Consider the following 27,014-nt stretch of genomic DNA (forward strand, 5'->3'; position numbering starts at 1 on the left):
TATGTATTATTAAAAGGAAAATGAACATCGTATAATATTTAGAGAATAAATAGAATATATGTTTGTTAAGCTGCTGAAAATAACAACAAATCATGGTAATTAATTAATTTGTCATATATGAACTAAAAGCAAGCACTTTAGTTCTATTAGTTTCAATTGAATTAGAGTAGATTTTTAAATAAAATATTTTAGGAATTCAGATCACTATTCATTTAACATGGATTTGCATTTAAATATCTTTTAACATTGTTTCTAAATTATTTGTTATTCAGTGAGCTAAACTGATGGTTATTGCATTAAAGTTTTAATGAATAAGGTTGGGAATATTTAATATAATTTCATGATAATAAGTATTACAGTAGATTAATGAAAAATGCAGAATACAATCTTTCATTATAGCTGGAAGGTTAAGGAATTAATTTTACAGACCATGCAATGTAAATAACTTTTCCACTATTTTATTAACCAATGCTTATATCAGTATAATCAACTTTCCTATTCAGAGCATATCTATTCTCTTATTTAGGGGCACTAGATTGAAATTTCCATAAGTTCATTAAGTTAACATAATTCAATAAATAATACCCAAGTAGTCACTTGATCATGTTACATGATTATTTCTTGATACGACACCTTTTATCATTAAACAAATACATCAAAACTTCTGAAACGGAAACAAGTGTGAATATATTAACTACCTTTTTTATAAGTAAGGCAGTTTATTAGCATGACACTGTCAATATAAGAAGCTACCATTCACTAGGAAACCAAGGAGAATATTTAGACTATTGTGAGCATAACAAATAGTTATTTCCCAGTTAGTGGGTAAGTTGTAATTTCATGTATGATTTTTTTTCTATAAAAATTAAAATCTTCATGTACAAACACACTCAGATAACATATAAGATAACATATAAGAAAAATCCCCTACATTTTCAAGTTATATGTTATTATATAGATGCAATCAATGACTTGGAATCAATATATGAACTTGTGTTTAGCACAATATTTTTCTAGTTTTACCTTTGGCAATGTGTGAGTTTTCAATCACTGAAAAGTTGTCTCAGCACTGGAGAAAATATTTGCCTTTTGAAAATTTAAAATCATGCTGGGGAAAGAGTTTGCATGGGACAGAGAGGAAGGTCATCAAAATGTGCCCCCTGGATCCCCAACCCCCTAATTTGATTTAATTGAATACGCATGGCAAAGAATAAAAAAGAAATACGTTGTATTCATTGGTCAGAGAAAAGAATAATGGGATTAGTGTCACCATTGCCCATTTCTCTGTTCCTTCATGTTACTAAGATGTTCCCAAGTTCCAGGTTGGCCTCTTAAGAATGAATGTTGCTAATGACCAGCACGATGTTCAGTAGTCCTTCTTGGAACTGGATTTAATTCCTCCTAAGCCCCATCCTCACTTGCTTACTCCACACAGTAATTCAAAAGTTGTCTTTCAAAGATTTCAAAGCATCCTATGGAAATGACGGATGTAAAGTCTCACTTCAACCTCAAATCCCTCTGGCTACATAGTGCTTCCTGTGCCCCAGGCCTGTGCAAGACAACAGGGCAAGCTTCCCACTGCTAACCTTCCTTCAAAGCGTGAATACAAATTTACCATTCTTGTTATTTTTCATAGGAGATTCAAAGGACACTCAGATATATTTTAGCTTTTAAGAAAAAGTAGACATATCTCAACCTACACATACTACACCTGACTTATTGTCAAAACAAGGTATTAATATACAAAATTCTGTGGGAATATCCCCAATCCCAGATTGATTTTTCCTTTCAAAGGAGAAATAAGCAACAGAAATCTTGTTCATTATTGGTTCATTTTAGTTTTTACAGTTAGTCATTATTTTTTTTTTTGGACATTTTCCTAAAATTTTGCCATGTTTATACGAGGTCTAACTATTCATTTCGCAAACTCATCCTAGAAAAAGTGTTACATACCTCATTGATGAATATCACTACGGTATCACACCTTCAAAGTACTCCCCTTGGGAAGCTATACACCAACATCAGCCCCTAGTCCACCCTTCAAAGCAATTTTGGAACTCTTTCTGGAATGGCCATTAGAGCTGTCATCGCATTACCTTTGATATCCTGAATGTAATCAAAATGTCTTCCTTTCAATATATATTTTTTTAATCTTCAGTAAAGAAAAAAGTTGCTGGGGGCCAGATCAGGTGAATAGGCAGGGTGTTCCCTATTCAGTTACTTGTTTTCAGGCTAAAAACTCCCTTACAGAGTTTTAACAGTGCACTATGTGAATTGGTGCATTGTCATGATACAAGGGTCATGAATTGTTGGAGAAAAGTTGAAGTCGTCTAACTTTTTCATGTAACCTTTTCAGCACTTCCAAATAGTAAACTTGGTTAACTGTTTGTCCAGTTGGTACAAATTCATAATGAATAATCCCTCTGATATCAAAAAAGTTTAACAACACCATTGCAAAAAGTTGGCGAACTTAATTGTCAGACATCATATAAGTTACAATATTGATTCATTGGATTATTTTCTATAAAGCATAGATTATTATGTATGTTGTTATTTAATAGTAAGCATTTCAATGATGAAAGTCCCCATTTCTCCATCTAGCCTATCCTTGACATTCACGCCATTAAAGAATGGTAATGAAGTACTCCACTTTAAAACTATCATCGTCAAATATTAAAAAATGGTGTCAGTATCCTGATTATACTGTGACCTTAAAATTTAATATTGAAATTGAGTTTAATTAAGTAGGAACAGTTTCTTATCATATTTTATTCAAATATGCCTCTGACAGATTTTTAATGGATATAGTAATTCTCATGCATCTATTTTTAAAAGATATAATTGTAAAACACATGTGAAGTCAAAAAATGTCATCTTACCTTTTTTTAACCTTTATATCATTTTCAAGCCCTAATCACATACCACTTTATCTTTTAGTTACTTGTTTTATGTTTTTTTTTAACTGAATTGAATTCTAAAATCTTAAAAGGAATGGGTTCTGAAATATACTATTTTTTTAATCTTTCACCTTATCTCACCTATAATAGCTAGTATTTAATAAGGATGTACAAAACTAATAAATCAATTAACCATTAACTTATATCAGAACCTTTCAATGAAGTCTCTGTTGTGATAGGATCCTGAATAAGGTAAATTATAATTTAAAACAATACGTTTTCTTAAAATCATACTTTTCTCAGTATACTACCCCTGTGCTTAATACAGCAAGGTACCACTATGTTTCCTATGAAAAAAATAAATTTTGAAGTTAACATAGCACATAACTGAGATGTCCATAAAAAGTTAGTATTAGAGAGTGGTTATAAATGTTACATATTCTGAAAGTTATAAGTTTTAATTCAAATAAATATGTAATCAATGTACACTTGATTTGGTTTCAACTGCTATCATAAATACTGTTCTAGATCATATTGTAGTGATTATTAAATGAACATGAGCATACCAAAGTCCCAAGTATATGAAAGGTATTAAATAAATGTTGTAAGATACTATAAACTAAAAGTAATACTGAGTAGCCATAATGAAAACAAATAGACAAAAACAGATTTGAATGCTTATATTCATCTGAAGAATATGACCACTTGAAAATATATTTCCTAATGATTCATATATATATATATATATATATATATATGAAGTTATTATTTATTAGTACCAGCCCATAATAATTAAACATCAAATAAGGTTTAAAATAATAGCATTCGTAAATTTTTTGAATTCTGGTTAATGTTTTACAATAGGAGTTACAAACTCAAATGTCTAATGCCTAAGAGGAGAAGGCAGATCGTATAAATGAATGAAGCAGTTAAGTGTCCATAAAATAAATTTCTGGTGACTAAAGAATGAAAACACTTCAAAAATACTAATGAAACTTCATGGTACCAAATACATCTAGAGGAAAAAAAGGCAGGGAGAGAGAGAGATTACCGATTACCAAGGAATTTTTTGTTTATTATGTAATGGAACTATCATATTAGATATAAATAAGAAATAGTGCCCTGTGAGAGAAATGTAGACCAAATTATCTGGAATATAATGGGCAGGAGAAACAAGGAAAGCAAACTAAAAGTGCTTGACTTGAGCTATGGGACTCAGGACTCCAACTCTGAAGGACAGATCCAGAAAATGCCCAGGTTGTGGAAGGGAGGCGGTAACCAGGATGCATCCGGCCTAGAGAACAATTAGTCCCTCACTGGGGCAGTTCAGTGACTGAAGGAAACATTTCTTCAAGAGATGAAATTGGCTCTCTGCTTTTTTGTGCTTTTGAATCTCAAGAGAAAACATTTAGATGATTGACAAAGAATTTTGAGCTGAATTAGTAATAAGGGCACATAGAAAACCAAGCAAATACTAGCAGGGAATTTTGATTACATTGAGTTTCATTACAGTGACAGCAAAACAACATATTTCTGATAAGTATTTATAATATGATAACATATATTATTAAAAATGATTGCTATCAAAATCATGTAATTATGTGGTTAGAAACAATAAAATGAAAAACATCTAAAAACTGTCACAGAAAGGAATTGGCAATTTATGAAATTAACTGAAATATAAGTATAATAAGGTTAAAAAGGCTTAATTTCACTAATATATTCTTCAAGAAAATCCAGAAGGAATGATTTATAGGTAAAATATCTTGACTTTTAAATGCCTGAAATAACATGTTGATTTTTGTCCCAGTTTGTAACACCATATTAACTTACGATATTTTGTCAAACAAAAGCAAAGATTACAAATCAGTGTCTGTGCATGGCTCTTTTGACCACAAAGATTTAAAGAGCTGGTATTTCTATTTCATATAACCTATCATGAACTACCATATAGCCTATCATGAACTAATATTCTTAGAAATAGTCACATGTTATTACTGAGTTTGAAATGCAATTAAACATATTTAAGAAAATCTTTTTTTTTTTAATTTTATTTTTTTAGGGTTCTTCAGCTTGCTTTTATACTCAAGCATAAAAAAACAGTGGGTTAAGAGCAGTCTCGTGATTAGATTACAAAGATAATGAAAACTTCAACAGAGAAAGCCATTATTACATTCTTTGTGTTTTGATTGTGACATTTGGAATTGATGGGCTGAAATCTAGTAAAAGCCCTTTACCATATTGTTTTAGAAGCAAAGATCATTGAATGCTATTTTTGTTCAGTGTGAGGCTTTTAAAAAACACACTGGGATAATTATTCATGCTTTTCTATACTTTTGAAAAGATCTCTTCAAATCGTGACTTAATTATGATTAACCAGAATTTAACAAATATTACTTGGATTTAACAATTGCACTATAATCAATATGGTGTTGGAGGAATGCACATTATTATAAATTTGAGTATATATTTTTTGTTTATATTTGTTTTGTTTTAAATATTTTACCAAATTACGATAAGTATCACATGTAAATATTGAGCATGTCATTCGGTATTTGACAAATACTTGCTGTTTTTCAACAAGGTGTGAGTCACTAATCTAGGCATGTGGGGTATTTTAGTGAGTATAATAGATGAAAATCATGGCCCAAAGTGACCAACTATCGTTGAAAGTTGTCATCAAGAAAATAGGAACTCCAGTTGACCTGCAAACTGGGCCTGGGCAATCAGAGACTCCTTACCCACCCCCATCTTGGAATATACGTTGATTCCCACACTAGGTGTTGTTTCTAGGATGCAGTCGTGAGACAGTAAGAAGTTGTTGAGACCATTTGGGGAGTATATATGACTAACAAGACCTCCATCTAAACTTACAATTCTGGTTGGTGGTTATGGTTAGCGACTTATCTTTTGGCTACCCAAGACAAACCTCCTATGTAAGTTTTCTTTCCTTGCTTATTAAATCTGCCACCTGCCAATCTGGAGTTAGTGGCCTGTTCTTTCTTCAGTCTGTCCTTGCCTTCCGTGCACATAGGACAATTTGCAAACCAATAACCATTCTAGTACAAATAGGCAGACAGAAAAATTAAATGATAAATTATATTCATTGGTGATATTTGTCGTGGAAAAAAACATTTTAAAATAAACTGAGAAAGGAGAAATGGATTTGGGTGGTTGCAGTTTTAAACAGATTGTTTAATATTGTCCTCACCTAGAAAGTTGCGTCTGAACCAGGACTTGAGGGAAGTTACTCAGTTAACTTCATGGATATCTGGTGAGACATTGTTCCAAGGACAGTGATCAGTTCAAAGGGAAAATGCATAGCATTTTAAAGGAACAACCAAGACCCCAGGATAACTGAAGGAAAATGAATAAGGAAGTGAAGGAGAATAAGATGAAAGAGATAATGGGAACTTGATCTGGTAGATCCTTTGTGAAGACTGACTGTCACTGTGAAGAACAATTGATGTTTTAAATTGAAAAATTAGATGCTCACACTTACCTAATGATGAAAAAATAAATGCATCCCCCTCTGTATTCTGTGTTCATAATAGATGGTAGAGGCAAAGAAAGCTGTAGAAACATCTTGCCATAATCCAAGTAAGACTTTTACAGCAGGATGAAAAGTCATCGTATATCTAAGAATTTTAAAGGACTAGTGAATAGGATCTTATAAAATACTGGATGTGGAGGGTAATAGAATGAGCGGAATGAAGAATGCCTACAAGGATTTTGTCCTAGGAAAGTAGAAGGGTAAAATGGTCATCAACTGACATGCGGCAAATTGAGAATAGGACAGATTTAGGGGTGAAAATTAGAGGTTGAAATTTGGACATAGCCTTCTTAATTAGGCATGGAAGTGAAAATTTGGAATTGTTAGTTTGATATATGTTTGGATTGTAAGAAAGAGGTTAGTATGGGAGGTCTAAATTTAGAAGTTTTGAATTTGTATGTATATCTGTAGTTATATCTATATGTCTATTTAAATATGAACAGTAACTTAGAAAATGGGTAAGATCATCAAGGGCCAGAATTCAGATAGGGAAAAAAAAAAAAAAAAAAGACTAGGGCCTGGAACACTCCAAAATATAGAGTTAAAGAAGAGGAGGAATTAGATTAAAAGACTAAGTAAAATAAAAGAATAACCAAAATAATGTAAATTCCTGGCAAGCCAATTGTGGTGCTTATGCCAAGGTGGAAAATTTTTACTCATTGGATTGTATGTCACATGTCTGAGAGCAGGATTAAATGTAATAATACCCAGGCTGTGTATTAACATTCAGATAATGTAAATAGATTCCCTTCACTGAAAAACAAATTCAAATGTAAATGGAGACATACATGATTCTAAAAGTTACTGAACATCAAAATAAAACAGTGCTTAAGTTTTAATTATATTTAGGAAAATGGTTACTCTATTGGTTTTAATTTAATTTCTGTCGTAAGTGTAAACAGTCAGAGCTAATTTATTGTTTTTGGAAAGCGAGCACACATTAAGAAGTAATTTTCCTCAAATTTTACCAACTCTATAGTCCATGAGAATCAAGTGATGGAAATAATATTATTAAGTGTATTATATGTGTCTAATGAAATAAAACTCAAATCCAATAGGATAAATATTATCAAGTATCTTTTTCTGGAGAAATTAAAGAATTTATTTACTTGCAAGTAAGAAAATACAATCTGATCTGACTCCAAAATGAATTTTTTTGTTGTTTGTTTGTTTGTTTGTTTTTTACCACAGTGGGAATTCCATAGATTATTGGAAAATTATAGGAAGGAAGTATCAGTATTATACAGATCTGGTATTTTTATTGATCAAATCAGACCTTCTGATTTATAACACAGGGTATCATATACCTATTAAATTTGAAATCTTTTATCTCCGTTCTTTTAAAGATCCAGTATATCAGTCATTTCCAAGTCAAGGAAAGAGAGAACGCTAAATCTAACTTCATTATGTAAATAGCAAAAAATGGTAATCAAATTAACATTTCTTCATCTAGAACTTAAAAATTTAATGTCTTATTCTATCTAGTGTTTGGTACAATATGATTTTATCATAGCAATTTTAGGTCTACTCTTGTAGGTAGCTTGGTTTGTTGCGGTATTCTCAATATTTAAAGCATAGTAAACTCAATCAGGGAAGGGATGTAACTCTCAATTCCCCCATCTCTGACTTGTCATAATTTATTCTTTTTAAAGCAGCTGTTACACATAGTCATTATAGGCCTCCTTAGAATTTGTTTCTTTGTTGTCACTTATCCCTCTAGTGATTGTAGAAAAAAGGGATTATAAGAAGCATTGATAAACACCTAATTCATTTTTCTGACTACCTTAAGGCATTCTATATCATCCTCCTCAAATGTCTGTCTGATTCATGTTGGAAGAGCTCTATAATGGGGAAACTAATTACATTCTAAGGTAAAAACACAAATTTTCTTAACTAAAGCTAAAACTTTCTGTTTTCAAGGAAATTCCAGTAATTAGAAAAATTTCAAATGTTTCTTAAATGCACAGTATGTTTGTTTGTTTGTTTTTCTTTAGCATTAAATTAAATCTTCAGTAGGTGTTAGCTATTGGTGGTAAAATTTATTAAATCAGTTTTAATCTTCAAAAAATGTATATCATAGGAACATAATAGAGCACAGTGCCTATTTATGATTTGGAACATATTTGTTATTTAAATAGGCTTGATAACAGACTAGTCAATGTTAAAATTTTATACAAATTTCACCTAGGAATCACCTGGGACATGACATTTGTTCCTTAAAGGATGGGTAATAAAAGAGAAAGCAAAGGATCATTCATGGCACAGAAGATGGATAACATGTGATCTCTCCCTGTGAAGTTTTCTTCTTTTGTTTTAGGTTTTATTCTCTAGGCCAAAATAGGACAAGTTTTCTGTATGGCGATCTTTCAAAGATTTGCAAAGGATTATTATGCACAATACTCCATCTCCTTTCCCCGTCTTTTTCATGTCTGAATGTGCCTATGTTTTGTTCTCTGGACAACCCCAGTTGTTAGTAAAACTTCACATTCCTTAAGGTGTCTTATCTCCAGTCTACTCATCACTACATCTTCCAAGATTTCCTCAAATATGCAGACTTTCAATCTCTTTAATTAAATGGTCAGTTGACGCCCCCCAATTTGCAGATATACATTTAAGTGGTACCCAGAATATATTCAATGAATTGTCTGATCATAAAGAAAATAATCAGAATCAATATTTCTCATTCTGATAACTATACTGTTGATAGAAAAAAGGGTAATTTAGATTTTTGTCATCTACATGTTATTGACACATACTTTATTTACTCTCAAATAAAATTCACTGGTTGATCCTATATTAAAGTATTGTGCAAAAACATAAAGTTAATTATTCACAATTATATTAATAATATTTTATATTCCAAATGTTTCTCACATGCTATTGATGGGTAGACACCAATGGTTCTATAAACACTTGTCCATATTACAGTGGTTGAAACAGAAAAATCCCCATTTGTACTAAAGCTCTTTTATTGTTCCACTGCATTCTAATTCTGAACCGCATGCAGTGACTTAGCTGGTTTTTCTGTTTTTTTAAAGGTAAATCATGTTTTACCTTTAAAGATGTAAAAAAAAAAAAAAAAAGGTTATAAGTGAGATCAGACCTGCTTCTGGGAATTAAATAAAATGAAATTTATTTTTATAAATACTAGTTTATTTCATAAAAATACAAAAATATAAATATACATTTATAAAAATATGAATGAATTAACACCAAGACATTCTTCAACTAAATAAATACGGCAGTAATAGTCATTCTTATATCTTTAGGGATATATATATATATATATATATACACACACACACATATCTGTGTGTATATATATTATATTAATTTAAAAGCAGTTGAACAATGTTTCATTTAATAGTAAAGGTGACTGTAAATCAGTTAAGAAAACATTTATAAAGTTCCTATATCCAAGAAAAGGCACAAAAAGCCTTTTGTGTATTTTTTTAAACTGATTATTGATGTGATACACTTTCCTTCAGAGATTGTTAGGCAAAGAGGGTGAACTGGTTATTATTACTTTTTTTTTTTTTAATCTATGTCATTTGTGTTCATTCACAGAAACTTACTGATTAAGCAAACCCTTACCATGACAATACCTATATATTGTTGGTAATTTTCATTTTTTAAAAAAATGTCCTCCGAGGACGAGAACGCAGGGCACTCAATCTAGTACAAAGAGAGTGCTTCCACTAATATCGATCACGTCATAGGATACTCCTAATCTCGGTCGCTCTCATCACCCCCATACATATCGGCAAGTTTTTTAAAACGAGGCCCCCAGTTACTGAGGTAATCATAATCTTGGTTACCATCTGCTGTGAGGGACTCCAAAGAACTGAGTGAACCTGCTATGGAATCATTCCCTTCATAGGCATATGTAGCCAGCGAATCATAAGGAGGGGCGCTTGGATCTGAGTCGTTCTCTTTTAATCTTCGATGGATAAAATCTTGTACATCAATATTTTCCCACAGAGGCACAGTCTTCCTTATCTGAAAAATAGCTTCGGGCATTACATCCCTTCTAAGTTTACTGTCTTCTCTTGCTTCTGGATTCCTCAATGTGCCAATGTCAAAAGCTTGCGTATCTTCTTCCCCGCCACCTTCGTCGTTGTAGGTCACGATGTTGTCCCGGACATCATCTTTTGAAATGATCAGAGGTTCCTTAATTCTTTGCCTCTTCAATGCAGCGAACAGCACAACTAAAACTATTGAGGAGAGAGAGAGAGAAAGAGAGGGAGAGAGAGGGAGGGAGGGACGGAGGGACGGAGGGAGGGAGTGAGGGACGGAGGGAGGGAGGAAGGGAGAGAGAGAGAGAGAATAGTGACATTGTTTCAGTTGTAAATGTAGCACACTTCTATGAATGAGGTTGGTGTGGTGTGAGAGGTGCTAAAACTATCCTGTACAAATACAGTGCTTTGAGCTAATGACTAAATGCTCTGAACTGATAAAGAAGCAGATATTATAGGGCTTTGTATTTACTTTCAAGACTCACTCTCCTTTGGAGCTCTTGCATTGAAAAATCTTTATTCAATCACGGCTAATGCATTTAGCCAACTGGAAGTGTATGATACCTCATTCCTCCCAAATGCATGTTTCTTTAAAGCTACTAAAATTCTAAAACTACTATGATTATAAATTTTTATCCCAAGAGAAATTGAGCATCAATTTAATACTTTCTTAATGAATTAAGGAAATATGCAAACCTTTACCCATAAATATGCATATACACATACAAGTGCATTATATACATGTTATAGTATATACAGTATATATTACATGTATGTATACACATGCATAAACATATATACATAGTATATAACAACATACAGAGGGTGCCAAAAAATGTATACATGTTTTAAGAAAGCAAAACTATATTAAAATTGCAATACTATATAATGACAACAAAAGATGAATACAAGTCACGTTTGACTTCTGCAATTATAAGAGGTGCTCAAAGTATTTACCATCAGCGTCCACACACTTCAGATAATGGCAGACTACTGCTTGAGCAATGTTGACCAAAGTGTACACTTGTATACATTTTTTTGGCACCCCCGGTATATATGCATACATATAAATATGTATGTGCTACTGAACTCCTCCCTTCACATAGTTGGTATCTGTATAGTTAAATTACATTATTGACCTGGTAATGAAAGCCAGTATAAGATCTAAAATATAACTCTTGAGCTACAGTATATAATTCAAACTCAAACTCAATTTTGACTTATACTCATCTTACAAGACAGCTCAGATATTATCTCGTTACTGAGAACTTCCTTGACATATACAGTTGCATTCAAGCTTTTTAACTAAAATATTGTGTTCCCTGTATTTGCTGTATTGTTTTTGTTATTTATCTATGTATGCCTATATTTTCAAGTTAACTTTAAAATTCCCTACATTTGATATATTTTCTTATTTTCCAGTATTACTGGAATTTAACATATGCATGTATTTGGCAATGAACACATGCAAAATAAATACATTATGCAATAAGAAAATACATTTAAAACATTAAAAAAACACACATGATTTCCAAAATATAATTTTTCCATTGAAAATGGACCAAGTCCCCGATTTTATACATGAGAAAAGTTAAGGATTAAATAAAGAAAATTTTCCCAAAGCAAATGTACACGTTGCCTGGGAGAAATAAAAAATAGTCCTTACTTTAGGAGCAATTAAATGTTTCGTCAATACAATTCATGTATCATTGAAAAACAAGAAAATGTTGACTCAAAAATCTATTATTTCTTTTCTCAATCTTTGTTTTGAGATGACACAAAGCAAACTCATTTTCATTGAGACTGTACACCTTGGCTTTGAGGCCTCTATAACTCCACTAAAAGTCTGTCCAATGTTATTGTTATATTGGACAACACACTTTTCTCAGCTCCTACTAATTGGTAGAAATATATATATATATATATATATATATACATATACATATATATGCACCTATATATATATATATATATATATATATATATATATATATATATGTATATAAATTCAGTTTATATATATATATATAAATATATATATATATATATATATATATATATATATATATATATATATATATATTTATATATATATATATATAAATTCAGTTAACCTCCACAGAATGGGCTTTGGGTGCTGACGTATATTCAGAATCATCTTGGAGATAATTTTACAAAACTATTCCGTAGAAATGAGGCAATCTGTGCTTTCTATTAGAAAAGGATGAACGTAAGTTAAGTATAACATAGATTTAAAATCCATCAATCTAGTGAAGCATGCAACAGAAAGAGTAAGTTCTTTCTAAACTTAACATTGAATGAATTTTCAGATATTGTACTTTTTGTAAATAAAAGAATAACTATAAAGTCAAATAATTTAAGGGTTTATTAGCTAATATAATATTTACTAACTGTCACAAATGGTCCATAGAATCTGTTGTGAGTGTTTTCTCCTCTGCCAGGTCAAAATTATCTGCTTCTTTTCCCTAGACTGAAGTTATTAATCTGGGGTACATGAATGGTATTCAGCGAGTCTAAGGTAAGGAATAGAAAAATGTGCATTGTTATTTTCACTAATCTGTAACTCAAATTTAGTATTTTTTTTCTATTATAGATATCAACATAAACTATAGTGGTAGTAACAGTATGTATCTAGTAAATCAATAGAAGTCACTAATTTTATATTGCATAATAGTTACGACATATCTCAAATGATCATTAGACTTGCACTAAAACAAGGTGCATATGACAATAATCTAACACATTTTGCTTTTTTAAATTTTTTGTTCAATTTGCATAAGTATATTTTTGTTTTAGCTTACATATCTCATTTCTATGAATTTATATTATTATTCTAAATTGCCAAAGGAGACCCAGGAATCAAAAAAGTTAAAAAGCCATGCCCTAGGTTTTTATTCCCTACACAGCCTTGCAACATAGGTATAAACTAAGAGCTATCCATTTCTTCAAACTCTAACAGGGTAGGTCTAAAATAATATTGCCCATGCTGTACCACCATCTTGCAAAGAGCAGATTCTCTTCACTATAGAAATGTAGGGACTGGGTCCAGCCATCAGTATAAAGACTGGAAATAACAGCAAGACTGTGTTGGAAAGTTTGATAATGAACACTTGAGTTAGGACCAATTTTAACTTAAATAATAATAAATAACTTCATATTTGGGCAATCAGTGGTGAAGGTGAAAAATAAGAGATATGTGTCTTCTTTATTGTTCAGGGCAGAAAGGTGGTAGACTTTTCAGAATAAAAGAAGGCATCTTTTAGGATTTCCACATAGAGGAAAATATTATAAATTTATCTTGATGATGTTATGACATCTAAATTTATTTGGGGGGTGTGCTTTTGTTCCTGTATGCATACATGTCTTTATGTATGTGTGTGCATTATTAACATAGAAATTAAAACATCAATTTTGAAATATAGATGTTTTCATGTTCTAAATTAGGAAAGTAAAACTATCTGAGCAAATAAAAACAATATGAGAAACTGAAAGTTGCACTTAGCTAAAAGAGTAAGCCAAAATTTCACCTCCATGGGGGATACAAAAATATTTTACTGAAGGCTTGAACTTTCTAGCAGCAGGTGGAAATGCAGACAGCTGATGGTGATGGTAGTGGTGGGTATGTCCTAACACACCCTGAGAAAATATTTTTCTAAATAGTTGGATCATTTTAACTGAGAAATAATGCCTTCCCCTCACTTTCATCAATCCCCCACTGAAGTCCTGCAAGGATATCTGGCCAAAGGGATTTCATCCAGATAGCTTGAAAGTATTTGCAATGAAAAGGAGCCAGCACATATGGGCATTGGAACATAAATCTGGCTAGTTCTCCTGCCCAAAGCATAAGCGTTTTAGTTGCATATTTGTTGGACACAATTTTGGGGGAAATGTTTTACAGTGGAACAACTGTTTAATTGAATTAAATTGTTGTCCTGTTAGGGGATGCTCAAATAAAACATTTGCTATTGGAAGCATGACTTTATTTAGAAAGCATTGCAGAACTAGTTATTTCACAATGCCACAGTGATGTTAAAAATAATAATAACTTAAAATTCTAACTTGGTATATTTCACCTACATATAACAAAATTCATGAAAAAATACATTTATCATATTGTTACAAATGCATCTGCCAATTAGACATCTGATATACATAACTTAGTATTTGTTAGTAGTATTATTTAAAGGTAGTCTTTGGTTTTGAGAATAATGGTTAGAAAGGAGAATTATGAAATCCGATAATATGGATTTGAATGGTAGTAAAAACACTGTCTGAATGAGTGACTTTGTTATTTAGTCTCCTTGTAGAAGAATAAAATTTATCGTATAGAGTTGATATGGAAATTAAATCAAGTATTAAATATCCGTAGAACAGTGACCATGGTTAGTTAGCATTAAATACTATAAAAATAAAAATAAAAAAAATTCTCACTAGCTGTTAAATCTTCATATTTGGTCTCTAGAAAGCTAGACTTATCCCCACAGACAAAAACTCATTCCCCCTCGCCCCCCCAAGGACAATTTTAATAAGAAATCAAAATACTCAGTCTTTAGCTATAGCCAAGAGTGCTTTGCAGTGCATGAGCCCTGGGCAGTAAGGTGAGAATTCTGTCAGTTACATGAGCATTTGGGGTGTGGCTTTACCAAGGAGTATGATGACACAGAGAAGGATGGCAACTAGTGCTCCTGTGCTCAGGCCAGCTGATAGGACCAAGGCCTCTGCATTGCAGGACTGCATGTTTCCGTGATTATCGCAGGCACACACACGGATAGTGAGTGTGCCAGTGCTGCTTTGAATTGGATAATCATTGTCAAAGATTAAAATTGGCAGTAGATAGGTACTCATTTTGTTGCGGCTGTACCCATCCTTTCGAGTCATGATTCCTGCTGTATTATCTGGAAAAAAAAATGGTGGGGAAAAAAATCAGACCATTTTTTAATTTTGCATCATAGGGTCTTATAATTTTTTGATTTCAAAACGTTCTGTACCTTTATTATCTACAATGGTGAAGTTCGGATTAAGGGGAAACTCTGGCACTGGTTCAAAAAAGAATTTGTGGCCTCGGGGAGGATCGTCTTTGTCCATGACACTGACCGTCTGAATCAACTGAAATGAGATAAATTAAATAAAGTACAACAACAAACAGCTCTTGTTATTATAAGATATTTTTAATCAGCGCCTGTGCTTCAAATATATCACTGAAAATAAAAACACAAGAAATATGCCATTTTCAGATAATCATGCCAAGGAATTAGTATGGGTCTGTCTAATGTAATGCATTTAATTAAGAGTAAAACAAGTCCATCAAGTATTAGTTTATAGGGAATCTCTATGAATCATTGTCTGATTCCTGGCCACTGCAGTGTCCAACCTTAAAGAAAAATTTGATCACTCCAACTCTATCCTCTTTTAACTTTGTTAGAAAGCACCCGTCTGTTTTGTTATTAATTGGTTATCAATCTGTTGCCTCTACTAAATAACGGTTCTCTCAAAGGCAGATAACATAACAGATGTATTTTTTAGAAACATAAGTGCTTAGCATAACTGCTATTATAGATTAAGAACACTATCAATATAGTTTTGGAGAGTGAGCAATATGTCACAGAATGCCAGAAATTGAAAGAATTTATAGCTAGGAGGCCCCTTAACTACAATCATATAATATATTTTATTGAAATTAATTTGCTTTTCTTTTAATGGTATTTATAAAGTTTAGCAAGAAATACAAATAAATGCTTCTAAAGATTTGCAAAATCAGTGTCCAAGTTGAGAAATTACAACATCTCTTAGTTGTGCTCTCACTGTCAGAGGTGTGCTTTAGTGCGACTACTGGAGCAACAGATGACAGATTGGGCACAAAAATTCCACCAAGCATTTTATTGTGAAAAAACATGGAGTAAAAAACATTGGGGTGCCTGTTTATCTAGTCCTGGGTCTGCCATCTGTGTGATTTGAAATCACAGTCTTTTAATTGTTCTTACTTTGAAATTTCACATCTACAAAAACAAACAGTTGCATAATAATCTGACATTGTTGGATGACCACTTATTGGTGTTTCATAGCAGTTTGATGTATCCATTGTCTTGGTTATTGTGTACCTTCTATAACCATACCAACCTGCATGCACACTAGTCAAGAGTTTTCCTCTATAATTTTATATTAACCATAATTTCATGCATTTTATTGGCAGACTGACAGGTAACCATATGGCCTTTTAGACAATGCTTTGAAAGTGCACAATGATTAATACAAACTTACATGATTTTTTTCTCCTTAGAAGTTTGGAATGTGACAGAAAAAATTTACGTAAAACCTAATATTCTTGCTTAACATCCTGTTCCAGAATAACAAAAACGTATCTAACATTTAATAATGTTTTAAAACATAAGCAGCATTTATCCTTTGATTATATGACTCTGAGTTCTTGAAAAGAATTGCTGGGCCATTGCTTAAGCATATTTTAAAAGCGAATACATATAACTCAGACAAATCAATAAAAAACAAGCATACTATTAGACAAATAATTAAAGGATATCTATAAGCTATTATCAATTGACTTGGGTCCCTCCAAAATAAATGTTTAGAACCTAATCCTCAGTACCTGTGACTGTGACCTTATCTGGAAATAGGCTCTTTGTAGATGTAATCAAGCTTAGGTGGGGTAATACTGAATAAAGGTGAGCCCTACTTGACTGAATAGACTCCTCATAAGAAGAGGAATATTTGGAAATGGGAAGAAATACAGGAAGAATGCCATGCTAAAATGGAGACAGAGATTGGAGTAATTTGGTTCTACAAACCAAGGAATTCCAGAACCACAGATGCTAGGAAGGGGCAAGGAAGAATCTTTCCCTAGAGCCTCCATAGGGGGCATGGACCTGCTGACATTGATTTCAGACTTGTAGCCACCAGAACTGTGTGAGAGAATAAAATACATTTCTGTGTTTTATTTATTTTTTTTTATTGTCTAATTCGTGGTGATTTGTCATGGTAAGTTTAGGAAACTAATGTGAAGTTATCTGTGAAGATATTTTCTTCAATGGCCACATTTTTATAAAAAATGTTTAGCCTCAATAATTTTGGAGGGTGTCAACTTAAAATTATTATGAGATATTACATATTGGTAGACATTTAAATCTAATGTTGCCAAATAAATAGGCAATTATCCACATTTGATTGAAGTTATCAGTAGGTATAGGACATATCTGGAGACCTATTTGGAAACGTAGATGAGTATGGATAAATTTTAATTATTTTAAATTTGAGAATTATATCAAAGGAAAATAATACCAGGTAGTGTATACATATGAATGTACTATGATTCTCACTATAGTGCTGTTTTCTAGAGTAACATTCTGTTGGTAAACCAAATTTCCATTAATAGGTGTGTAGATAAATAAGCTAATTAATGTGTAGCTATACTATGATAATTAAGCATTATATTAAAAATAGTAATTTACTGAACTGAAAATATGCCCATTACATGTTGTAAAGTGAAAAAAAGGATAACTACTTTTAATCCAAATAACTGTGTAATGATTCTTTGTTGGTAAAGAAAAACAAAAACCTTATTATAATTTTTTTGTGTGTAAGTGGAATATGGTATGTATCTGTCTTACTCTGCTTGGGCTGCCATTACAAAACATCACATGCTTGATGGCTGAAATAGAAATTTATTTTCTCCCAGTTTTGGAAGTTGCAAGTCTGAGATCAAGGTACCGGTATGGTGGGCTTCCAGTGAGAGATCTCTTCCTGGCTTGCAGAAGTCTGCCTTCTTCCTACATCTTCACCTAACTTCCCTTTGAGTGTGTGCATGGAGAGAGAGAGATCTCTGCGGTGTGTCTTCTTTAAAGGACACTAGTCCTATCAGCTCAGAGCTCTACTCTTCTGACCGTATTTAACTTTCAGTACTTTCCCAAAGTCCCTGTCTCCAAATGCACACTGGGGGTTAGGACTTCAACATATGAAATTGGGGTGTACAGAAACAGTCAGTCCATTATAATCTCTATTGGAATAGAAGACAGTATTTTACTTTTATGTTCTGTACTTAAAAAGACAGGATGGCATTAGATAGGATTCTTAACATCTACCTACTTTTTCTTAAATAAATATTTAAATAACTGGTTAAAATTTCTTTCAGTAAAACTTGTGCAGTTACTGTCATTTATGAATTACTCTGTAGTTGTTAAAAACGAACATATTCAACATTTGCTTAAAATTATTTTAGAGGTATCTAAAATATTACTTTGCAAGGGAACTTTGTAACTCTTCTAAAAAAAATCTTTTTTGTCTCACTAACAGTTGAAAAATCACAAAGAAAATGTAACAAACCAAAATGTTCTGAGTAATTAAAAGTGCTAAAATTTAATCAAAAAATTATTATGATTCCCTTTATATTAAAATAGAGTGATTTTATTGTCATATTGTATGTTTTATTTAATAGTATATTACTATTCCGAAAATAATTCACTATCAACATATTCATGAATCCAGGTAGGAACTTTTTATATATGTGATACTCATTATGTACCTGGTATATAAACTAAAGCACATATTATAATTTTAAATAGTTTAGCATGGATCCCATGCCAAAACAAATTTAAAAGTCATTTTTCAAAGATCATTGTGAGTTTCATGGTAAGGGATGATAATCAAGTGACAAGGAGGATTGACAATAGTTTGCATTAAAAACAATGTTCCAATAACTTAATGCAAGGTCATACGCCTTTGTGAAGAGAAAATACTATATTTAAAGTTGATAATGATTTCATTTACCTGCCCAGGCTTTGCATTTTCGCAAACAAATGTTTCATAGTACATGGCAAATTCCGGAGCGTGGTCATTTATGTCTAGAATTCTGATGAAGACAGGGACGTGGCTGCTTTGTTTTGAGTTATCTGCAATGAGAACATGTGTAAGATTTCAGTCCCATTTACAGAGAAGCAGTGATATCACTCTCCCCATTTGTAACTTAGCAACAGATCGTTTCTGTGGCTTTCAATACTTGATTGGAGTGCTGGTAGATTATCTCAGCTTTCTTACATGGCCCAGATGGACAGCGTGCACAAAAGAGGAGAATATGATTGAAAATAAAGTATTGTTTCTAAGAGAGAGTTTTCTTAGGTTTATTATTTTTATGAGGCTAGGTTATATTTCTATCCTATAGTAAGGTATACATTAAATTATTTAAAATAAATGAACATTTGATAATCATTAATTTCAAAATCCAACACGCATTATTTCTCTCAGATCTCGCTAATGATAAAATCATTCCACTCAAGAAAGAAGAGCCTTCAGGGAAAAATAATGTGTTCAGATAGATGTATTTCCAACTTACTTATTTCTGTGGCTGTAATGGTGATGTTATGCCAAGGAGATGATTCCCGGTCAAGGGGCTTCAAAGTGAAAATGGATCCATTTTCTGTGTGGATACTGAAAATCCTGTCCATGTCAGTATGACGATCAATAGAGTATCTAGCAGAAGAGAGACTCATAAATCCCGGCATTGTTTTAAGATTATTTATTTGTCTAATATTTCTTCAAGTCATAGGCAAAAGACATGACAGTAAATTGCTAAGTAATCTTTTGAATTGTTTTTTAATGTAATTTTCATTTAGACAATTTGATATATGAGGTCTGACACTTAAATTCGTGAACTTGTTACAACAGTGTTGCTAAACTTTTTGATATCAGAGAGATTATTCGTTATGAATTTATACCAACTTATCAAACAGTTAACCAAGTTTACTATTTGGAAGTGCTGAAAAGGCTACATGAAAAAGTTAAATTACCTTAATTTTTCACCAACAATTCACGGTTCTTGCATCACGATAACACAGCAGCTCTCACAGCATTGTCTGTGAGGGAGTTTTTAGCCAGTAAACAAATAACTGTATTGGAACACCTCCCGACTCACCTGATCTGGCCCCTGATGACCTCTTTCTTTACCCAAAGAAAAAGGACATATTGAAAGAAAGACATTTTGATGACATTCAGGACACTAAGGGTAATACGGGGCCAGCTCTGATGACCATTCCAGAAATAAAGTTCCAAAATTGCTTTGAAGGGTGGACTATGCACTTTCTTTGGGTGCATCGCTTCCTAAGGGGAGTACTTTGAAGGTGATTGTAGTGATATTCAGCAATGAGGTATGTGGCACTTTTTCTAGAATGAGTTCACAAACTTAATTGCCCTACCTCATATTTGGCTGTTTTTATTATTTTAATTCTGTGATTATGTCTACTTTGAAGTCATTGTACTCACAAACCCTTGTGGCAGCTTTTAAGTGAGTTTTTAATTGCCACTTGATTTACTTGTCCTATCATAGACCTGTGCAGTTCTCGAAACATATTAAACAGTCATATTGAACTTGAGAGAGTTAATTGCATTGGATACATTGAAATCATGTTTAAAAAACACACACACACACATAAGAACATGTGTCCACAGAGTTCTTATGAGCGTAAGTGAATATGGAGAGGTTGTTATAAAATACATTGCTCCTGAATGGTCCTCTATTCAAGGAACATCTCAGCTGAATCACAGGTTTTCCTCCAATGATTCCTGCCAACCTATTCCAAATAAAAATGAAATGACACTATCACAGAGCTCGGTGACGCTTTCTCATTAGGGCTGGATATGGAAGATGTCACAATAAACTTTCTATCATTCTTTAGTGACAAAATAATGCTATCCCATCCCCCCACCCCAAGGAACCTGTGAATATGTTACTTTACAAGGTAAAAGTAACTTTGCCTAGAGGGATTAAGGTTAAACACATTGAGATGAAGATTAACGTTAATAATCTAGATGGGCCTAAACTAATCATATTAATGCTTAAAAGTGGGAGAATGCAGAAAAGCAAAATGCTAGCTTATATACATTTTTTTAAAGCTGAATCTGGTCATGTTTACATTTGTTTAAGAAGTCTGCTGATGAGTGTTTAATTTAGCCATATAGAAAATTAAACATTTCTCAAAAATTAAATTCATATGAATTACATGGGAATCTTGTTCAAAACAAATCCTGGTTCACTAGGTTTAGTGTTGGAGCTGGGATTCTGCTTTTATAACAAACTCTTAGGTGAATCCCATGTTGCAAATCCATGGACAAGGCTCATACAGCAAGATTATAGACCATAGGATAAAGTGGTTCGAACAGGGAAGAGCAATATCAGACAACTAACAGACTAATCAGCATCTGGTGTCGTCCTCATTTTTCTAGGTATCTGTTAAAGGCATGTAGCAAATGAACTCCTTTTTTATCTGGTGAATTAGGGAATTAGAGTTCTCACCATAAATCAGTAATATGTTTACTATCAAGCATTGACTTTGACAAACATAAGTGACATATATTTAGGTTTCTAAACATTGTGAAACACTGGCCATTTTTAAATATTTGGTGAAAATACACAGATATCTAAATTCTATTATTTGTTTTGGGGGGTGTTTGGATTGTTCTAATAAAGAACATGTGATGTAGTCTATTATTAGAACTATGCTGAATTTAAGGGATATGTTAGTAAACTCAGATTTCAAAAATAATTTTAACAATGACTTTATTACATAGTGGTGCTTGCCTGACTTATTTTCCACTAAACTATATTGCATCTCAACTGTAGACTGCCTAAAAATTTTACATAGTTTTCTCAGGTTCCTTTCTGTACCTCAGTCCCAAAATAAGGAACTAGTTCAGTGACCTTCTTGTCATCCTATAGAAGGCTTATGCACTGTAATGGGTGATAGAATTGTATAGAAATGGTAACATTCGTTTGCTTTTGTAATAATTGTTATTGTAATTTTTCTACATCATTATTATAAGAACTTGGGGATTTTTGAAAAACTCATATGACATATGGTTCACTGCCGAAGAGTAGCTATATTCCTGGGGTGGAGAATCTTAGGTAAATAGAAGATACTAGAAACCCAGGTATAAAAATAAACATATAGATTGCATAATGATATATACATAAATATTTTTGAGAAGCTTGAGGTGTATCGGGTTTTAAATAAGAATTCATTGTCAGAAATTTATCTGAGGTAATTCTTTTGTGTGTGTGTGTGAATGTTTAAATTAAAAAAAAAAAAAAAATATATATATATATATATATATATATATATATATATATATATATATATTACAGTAAAAAACATATTGTTATTAATCCCCTTCAAAACAGTCCCCCGCACTTTGAGTACACTTATCCCATCGTTCTTGCCACTTTCTGAAGCAGTTCTGGAAGTCCTCTTTCATGACTGTCCTTACATCATCCTCCATCATGATAATGCTCCATGTCACATTTCACTTCTGGTATGGAAATTTCTGCCAAATAAAATTTTGAAGTGTGTTCTCATCCACCTTATTCACCAGATCTGGTGTCACGCGACTCTGACTCTTCCCCAAAGTCAAAATTGCCATGAATGGATTCAGGACATCAAGGAAACCACGACAGCACAACTAAAGACTCTCATGAAAGAAGACTTCCAGAACTCAGTTCTTATTCTAACATACCTATTCGTGTCCTAAAATTGAAGATGATAGTTATATGAAATTGTCTTTTTAAAATTTCTATTCTTTCATAGTGCTAAAATGGAACAACATATAGTGTTTCCAATCTCTAGATGTCAACCCTTCTACAATTTAGCTCCTAATTTGGGTTGAAAAAGTCACTGGAACATTAAAGAATGTTTTATTTTTCTTAAAACTTTTCTGAATTTCTTAAAAAAATACTTATACCAAATTCTGCTTATAAATAAAAACTGAAAATGAACACAAAGGCAGCAAAGTAAAAGAACATAACTTCATCTATGCATTGAATGGAACTCAATTCATAATATTCACCTGTATATATTTCTTTCCATTATTAGAAAGGTCAAGAGTTAACCATTATCTGCTTATGGCTGAATAGATCTTGGAGTTCTTCCTACTATTCACATGGACGATCAAAGAGGAAAACAAAAATCCCTTTGTGCCCATTGCTATTTGTCGTAGAGATTATCATGGGGATTTCTATTGAAGAATGGCTAACAATTCTAACATTATACAAATCTCTTTGACTCACTGGGAGCTTATGTGAAATCAAAATAGGTCAGAATTTCGCCTGCCCTACTCTTAGAGTCAATCTCGATAGGAATGGCTCTCAAGTTAAGAATTCATGAAAGAACATCACTTTGATGATTTAGAAATAGCTCACTTTAACATAAGTACTGCAAACTGCCAGGTCTATATTCAGAAATTTGCCCCAGTGTAAATAATGTCCTGCAGGTTTTCAAAGCCAAAGGATAATTTTCTTTTACTTAGCAGCCAGTGTTCTATTTTCAATGCAGAATAGGCCATTCCGGTTTACCTATTAATAATAAATGCACCAGATTACAACAAATGACCAGAAAGAGCATGATAAACACTTAACACAAGACAAAGCTTTCTCTAAGTTCCAGCAGATAGCCTATTAAAACACGATTTCATTGATCTCCTTACATTGAATTTAAACAATAATTGAAAAAAATCACTGGCATGATTTTTTGAATGACTATCTACTGCAGAGAAAGGATCTAATCATATAGTCCTCAAATAACAAAAGATCACAATAAAACTAAGCCTGTGAAAGCTGAACTCTCGTTTTAGTTATTTGCTTTTCTTATTTTTTTTATGATCTACCATTAACAATCAAACACATATCATATCCCTCCATTTTCATCTACACACACAAAAAAGTAAATTCAATTAAAGACACCAGAACAAATCGATAATGTGCAGAGCTATGACAAAGATAACATTCCTTTTTCTTTACTAAAATCCCAGTATATTGTCCACCACCTAAATCAATAATTGTGGTATAAGTTTTCTCTCTTCTTTCCAGCTATTGCTTTCCATAAATGTGTTTTTTAGCTATGAACTATGAAACCATTCCCTTTCAAAACAAGAATGTGGCTATAAAATGTTTGAAGAATTAGTTCAAAAAAAATTTTTTTCAGATATTAGTGGCATGAGTTTAAAATTATTATTTTATTCTCTGTAATAAAATCAAGCAATTATTAAGGAAATACTTATGTATATACGAATGCACTTATTCACTTATCCTAGTTTATGGTAGAATCATGTGCATTTTACTGAGGCATAACTAATTTCTCACTAACAAGTTTGTTTTGGATCTACTTCTCAATTTGACTGAAGTAAAAAGGATTTCTTCGAAAATTTATTGAACTTTAAACATGTTGAGCATAACATAGGTGTGAGATGAGATAACATGTCTTTTCAGAATCTGTAACGCTATAATCACCCTTATAACTTGGGAAATCTCATTCATGATTATTAATGAAAGGGAGTGGAGCTAACAACAACTGCCAATTGTAACCATAATCTCATGTTGCAAGTGGCAGATGTATGTCAGAAAATATGTTTGATGAACAGATTTATTGGTGGATGAGAATTAGTTCCCAAACTTTCCCTGGAAAATGTTTTCCCATGATGCTTATCACAGCCTATTTCTGCTTTGGTGATCAGTCATCCTTCTAAATTCTACCGGAGCAAACAAAAGAGTCACATATTACAATGTTGCCTTCTTATTGAATTATTCCTGGTTTTTCACGCTATAATTGGATATGTAAAACTTTTTTTACATACATTTTTATGTTAACAGGAATCAGCCTATATGCTATATTTTCAGGCTTGGCCTTATATGGGGGCAGATTTGGCAATATAATTTTAGGAACATAATTTGAGATTCATTTGTTATTTCAATATGTCTCTTCTGTCATAATTCTTGAGATTTTAATGGTAAAACTACTGTTTTTTTGTTTTTTCAAGACTTAAGTACCCCATAAAAAGCAAATATTTCTGAGAGAACTATGAACTTAAAATGTAACTGTGCAACAAGCTTGCAAATCTGTTTTTGACCCAGAAATTTTATTCGTAAATGTATATCCTGATGATATTATCAGAGATAGAGCATAGATGTTTGTGTGTGTGTGTGTATGTGTGTCCAAACAATCTACATTATGATCAGTGATATATCACCTGCCTGATATGACAGTATGTTATTTTATATAATAGAAATTACTTAGAAGTTACTTAGAAGCAAATATTTTCAATTAATAAAAATAAATACCTATATGTATACTATATGATCTCCACTTAATAAAAAGTAGTCAGGTATAAAAATGTCTATAAATGTATTATACAAGTATTTGAAACAACTCAAAATGTCAACCAATAAGTGAACAGAAAACTAACTGTGGTATTTCCATATGTTGGAATACGATTCAGCAATTAGAAGAATAAACTATTGATGACACAACAACATGGGAAAAATCTCAAGATAGTTATGCTAAGTGAAAGAAGTTACAAAAGAAAAAAAAAAATACTGTATGGTTTCATTTGTATAAATTCAGTAAAACCCAATTTAATCTATATTGATAAAAAGCAGATTAGTGTTTTCCTGGGGATGGGGTTGGGTTAAGGGAAGTTTGAGAGGAAGATAGCACAAAGGGGCATGAAGAAACTTAAGTGTAAGCTGTATGTGTTTTGTCTTGATTTTGGTGATGTTTTAAAGGGTGTATGAATATGCCAAAGTTTATCGAGTCATACAATTTAAATTTGTGCAGTTTATTTTTTGTCAATAGTAACTGAATACATTTGTTTTAAAAGAAGAATAAAAAAGCCATAATTTTCTAAGCAAACATGTCTATGGTGTGAACTTATGAAATTCCATATTGTGGACAGTAGAGAGAAGAGAAACTAGACCAAATTCGGAGAGACTAAAACCATGTTTTGCCTTTTGCATTATTTTTCCCCTTGAGGGCTTTGTTTTGTACCACTGAAGTCAGGTTGAATTAATCTACGAATGGGGAACATTATATCAATTATCTTCAATTAATAATCAGATCATTAAGAAAGCAGAGTATATCTGCTAAAGAATTGGCTCTGCATTCAGATCAACAATAGTTTGAATCCTCAGTCTGCTAATTATTTGTACTGTGTCCTTGAGAACGTTCCTTAAAATTCTTTGCATTTCAGTTTATTCTTGTATAAAATGTGGGTAATAACAAAGGTACCTATCATATACAGTTGTGATGAGGCTTAAATGAACTAATAATTATAAAGCTCTTTCGACAGTTCTAGTTCATAGCAAGTGCTCAATAAATTATAAAAAAATATATTTTATGGAGGGGATAGGCCAAATATTCAGCAATCTCATGTTATAAAATTGATACACAATTGGAGTGGCAGAACATATAATTTATTGTTTATTACTTTGACAATGATACATGAAAATGTTGTGTAGAAAGGAGTGTTACACTAATAAAACTTGATGAAACTCTCAATATTCTCTGAATAATCAAATACCTTTGGCAAAATGGAAAAGTCAGGGTACCTCTCTCAAGTTAACCAACATTCATTGAAATTTTAATAAACAAGATATCATACTAAATCAATGATGAAACGATACACAAATTACTAAGATCTGGTCTTATCCATACTGAGGAATGCTCAATAGTTTGGCAATAAATGGTTCATCATCTGAAAGAG

At 32.2% G+C, this 27,014-nt stretch overlaps 1 protein-coding gene across 2 annotated transcripts in view; it reads right to left on the reverse strand.

Annotated features, from left to right (window-relative positions):
* Positions 1-442: 442 nt before the first annotated feature.
* The window catches only part of CDH9 (cadherin 9), a 117,413-nt gene continuing 90,841 nt past the window's right edge, over positions 443-27,014 (reverse strand). Inside the window, exons 8-13 of one of the 2 annotated variants that reach the window (XR_016020600.1) lie at positions 19,825-19,961; positions 19,263-19,384; positions 15,476-15,593; positions 15,131-15,382; positions 12,879-13,000; positions 10,529-10,664 (exon numbers count right to left, since the gene is read on the reverse strand). Coding sequence is in view for 1 of the 2 variants with exons in the window: in XM_019749047.3 (XP_019604606.1) it covers positions 10,177-10,664; positions 15,131-15,382; positions 15,476-15,593; positions 19,263-19,384; positions 19,825-19,961 (1,117 nt within the window). In the remaining variant the exon portion in view is untranslated. Of the gene's footprint in view, positions 10,665-12,878; positions 13,001-15,130; positions 15,383-15,475; positions 15,594-19,262; positions 19,385-19,824; positions 19,962-27,014 lie in introns of both variants that reach the window. The other variant, XM_019749047.3, reaches the window with a different exon arrangement.

Source organism: Rhinolophus sinicus, chromosome 3 (assembly GCF_057876585.1).
Source record: "Rhinolophus sinicus isolate RSI-liver-muscle chromosome 3, RSI-T2T, whole genome shotgun sequence".
Lineage (NCBI taxonomy): Eukaryota > Metazoa > Chordata > Mammalia > Chiroptera > Rhinolophidae > Rhinolophus > Rhinolophus sinicus.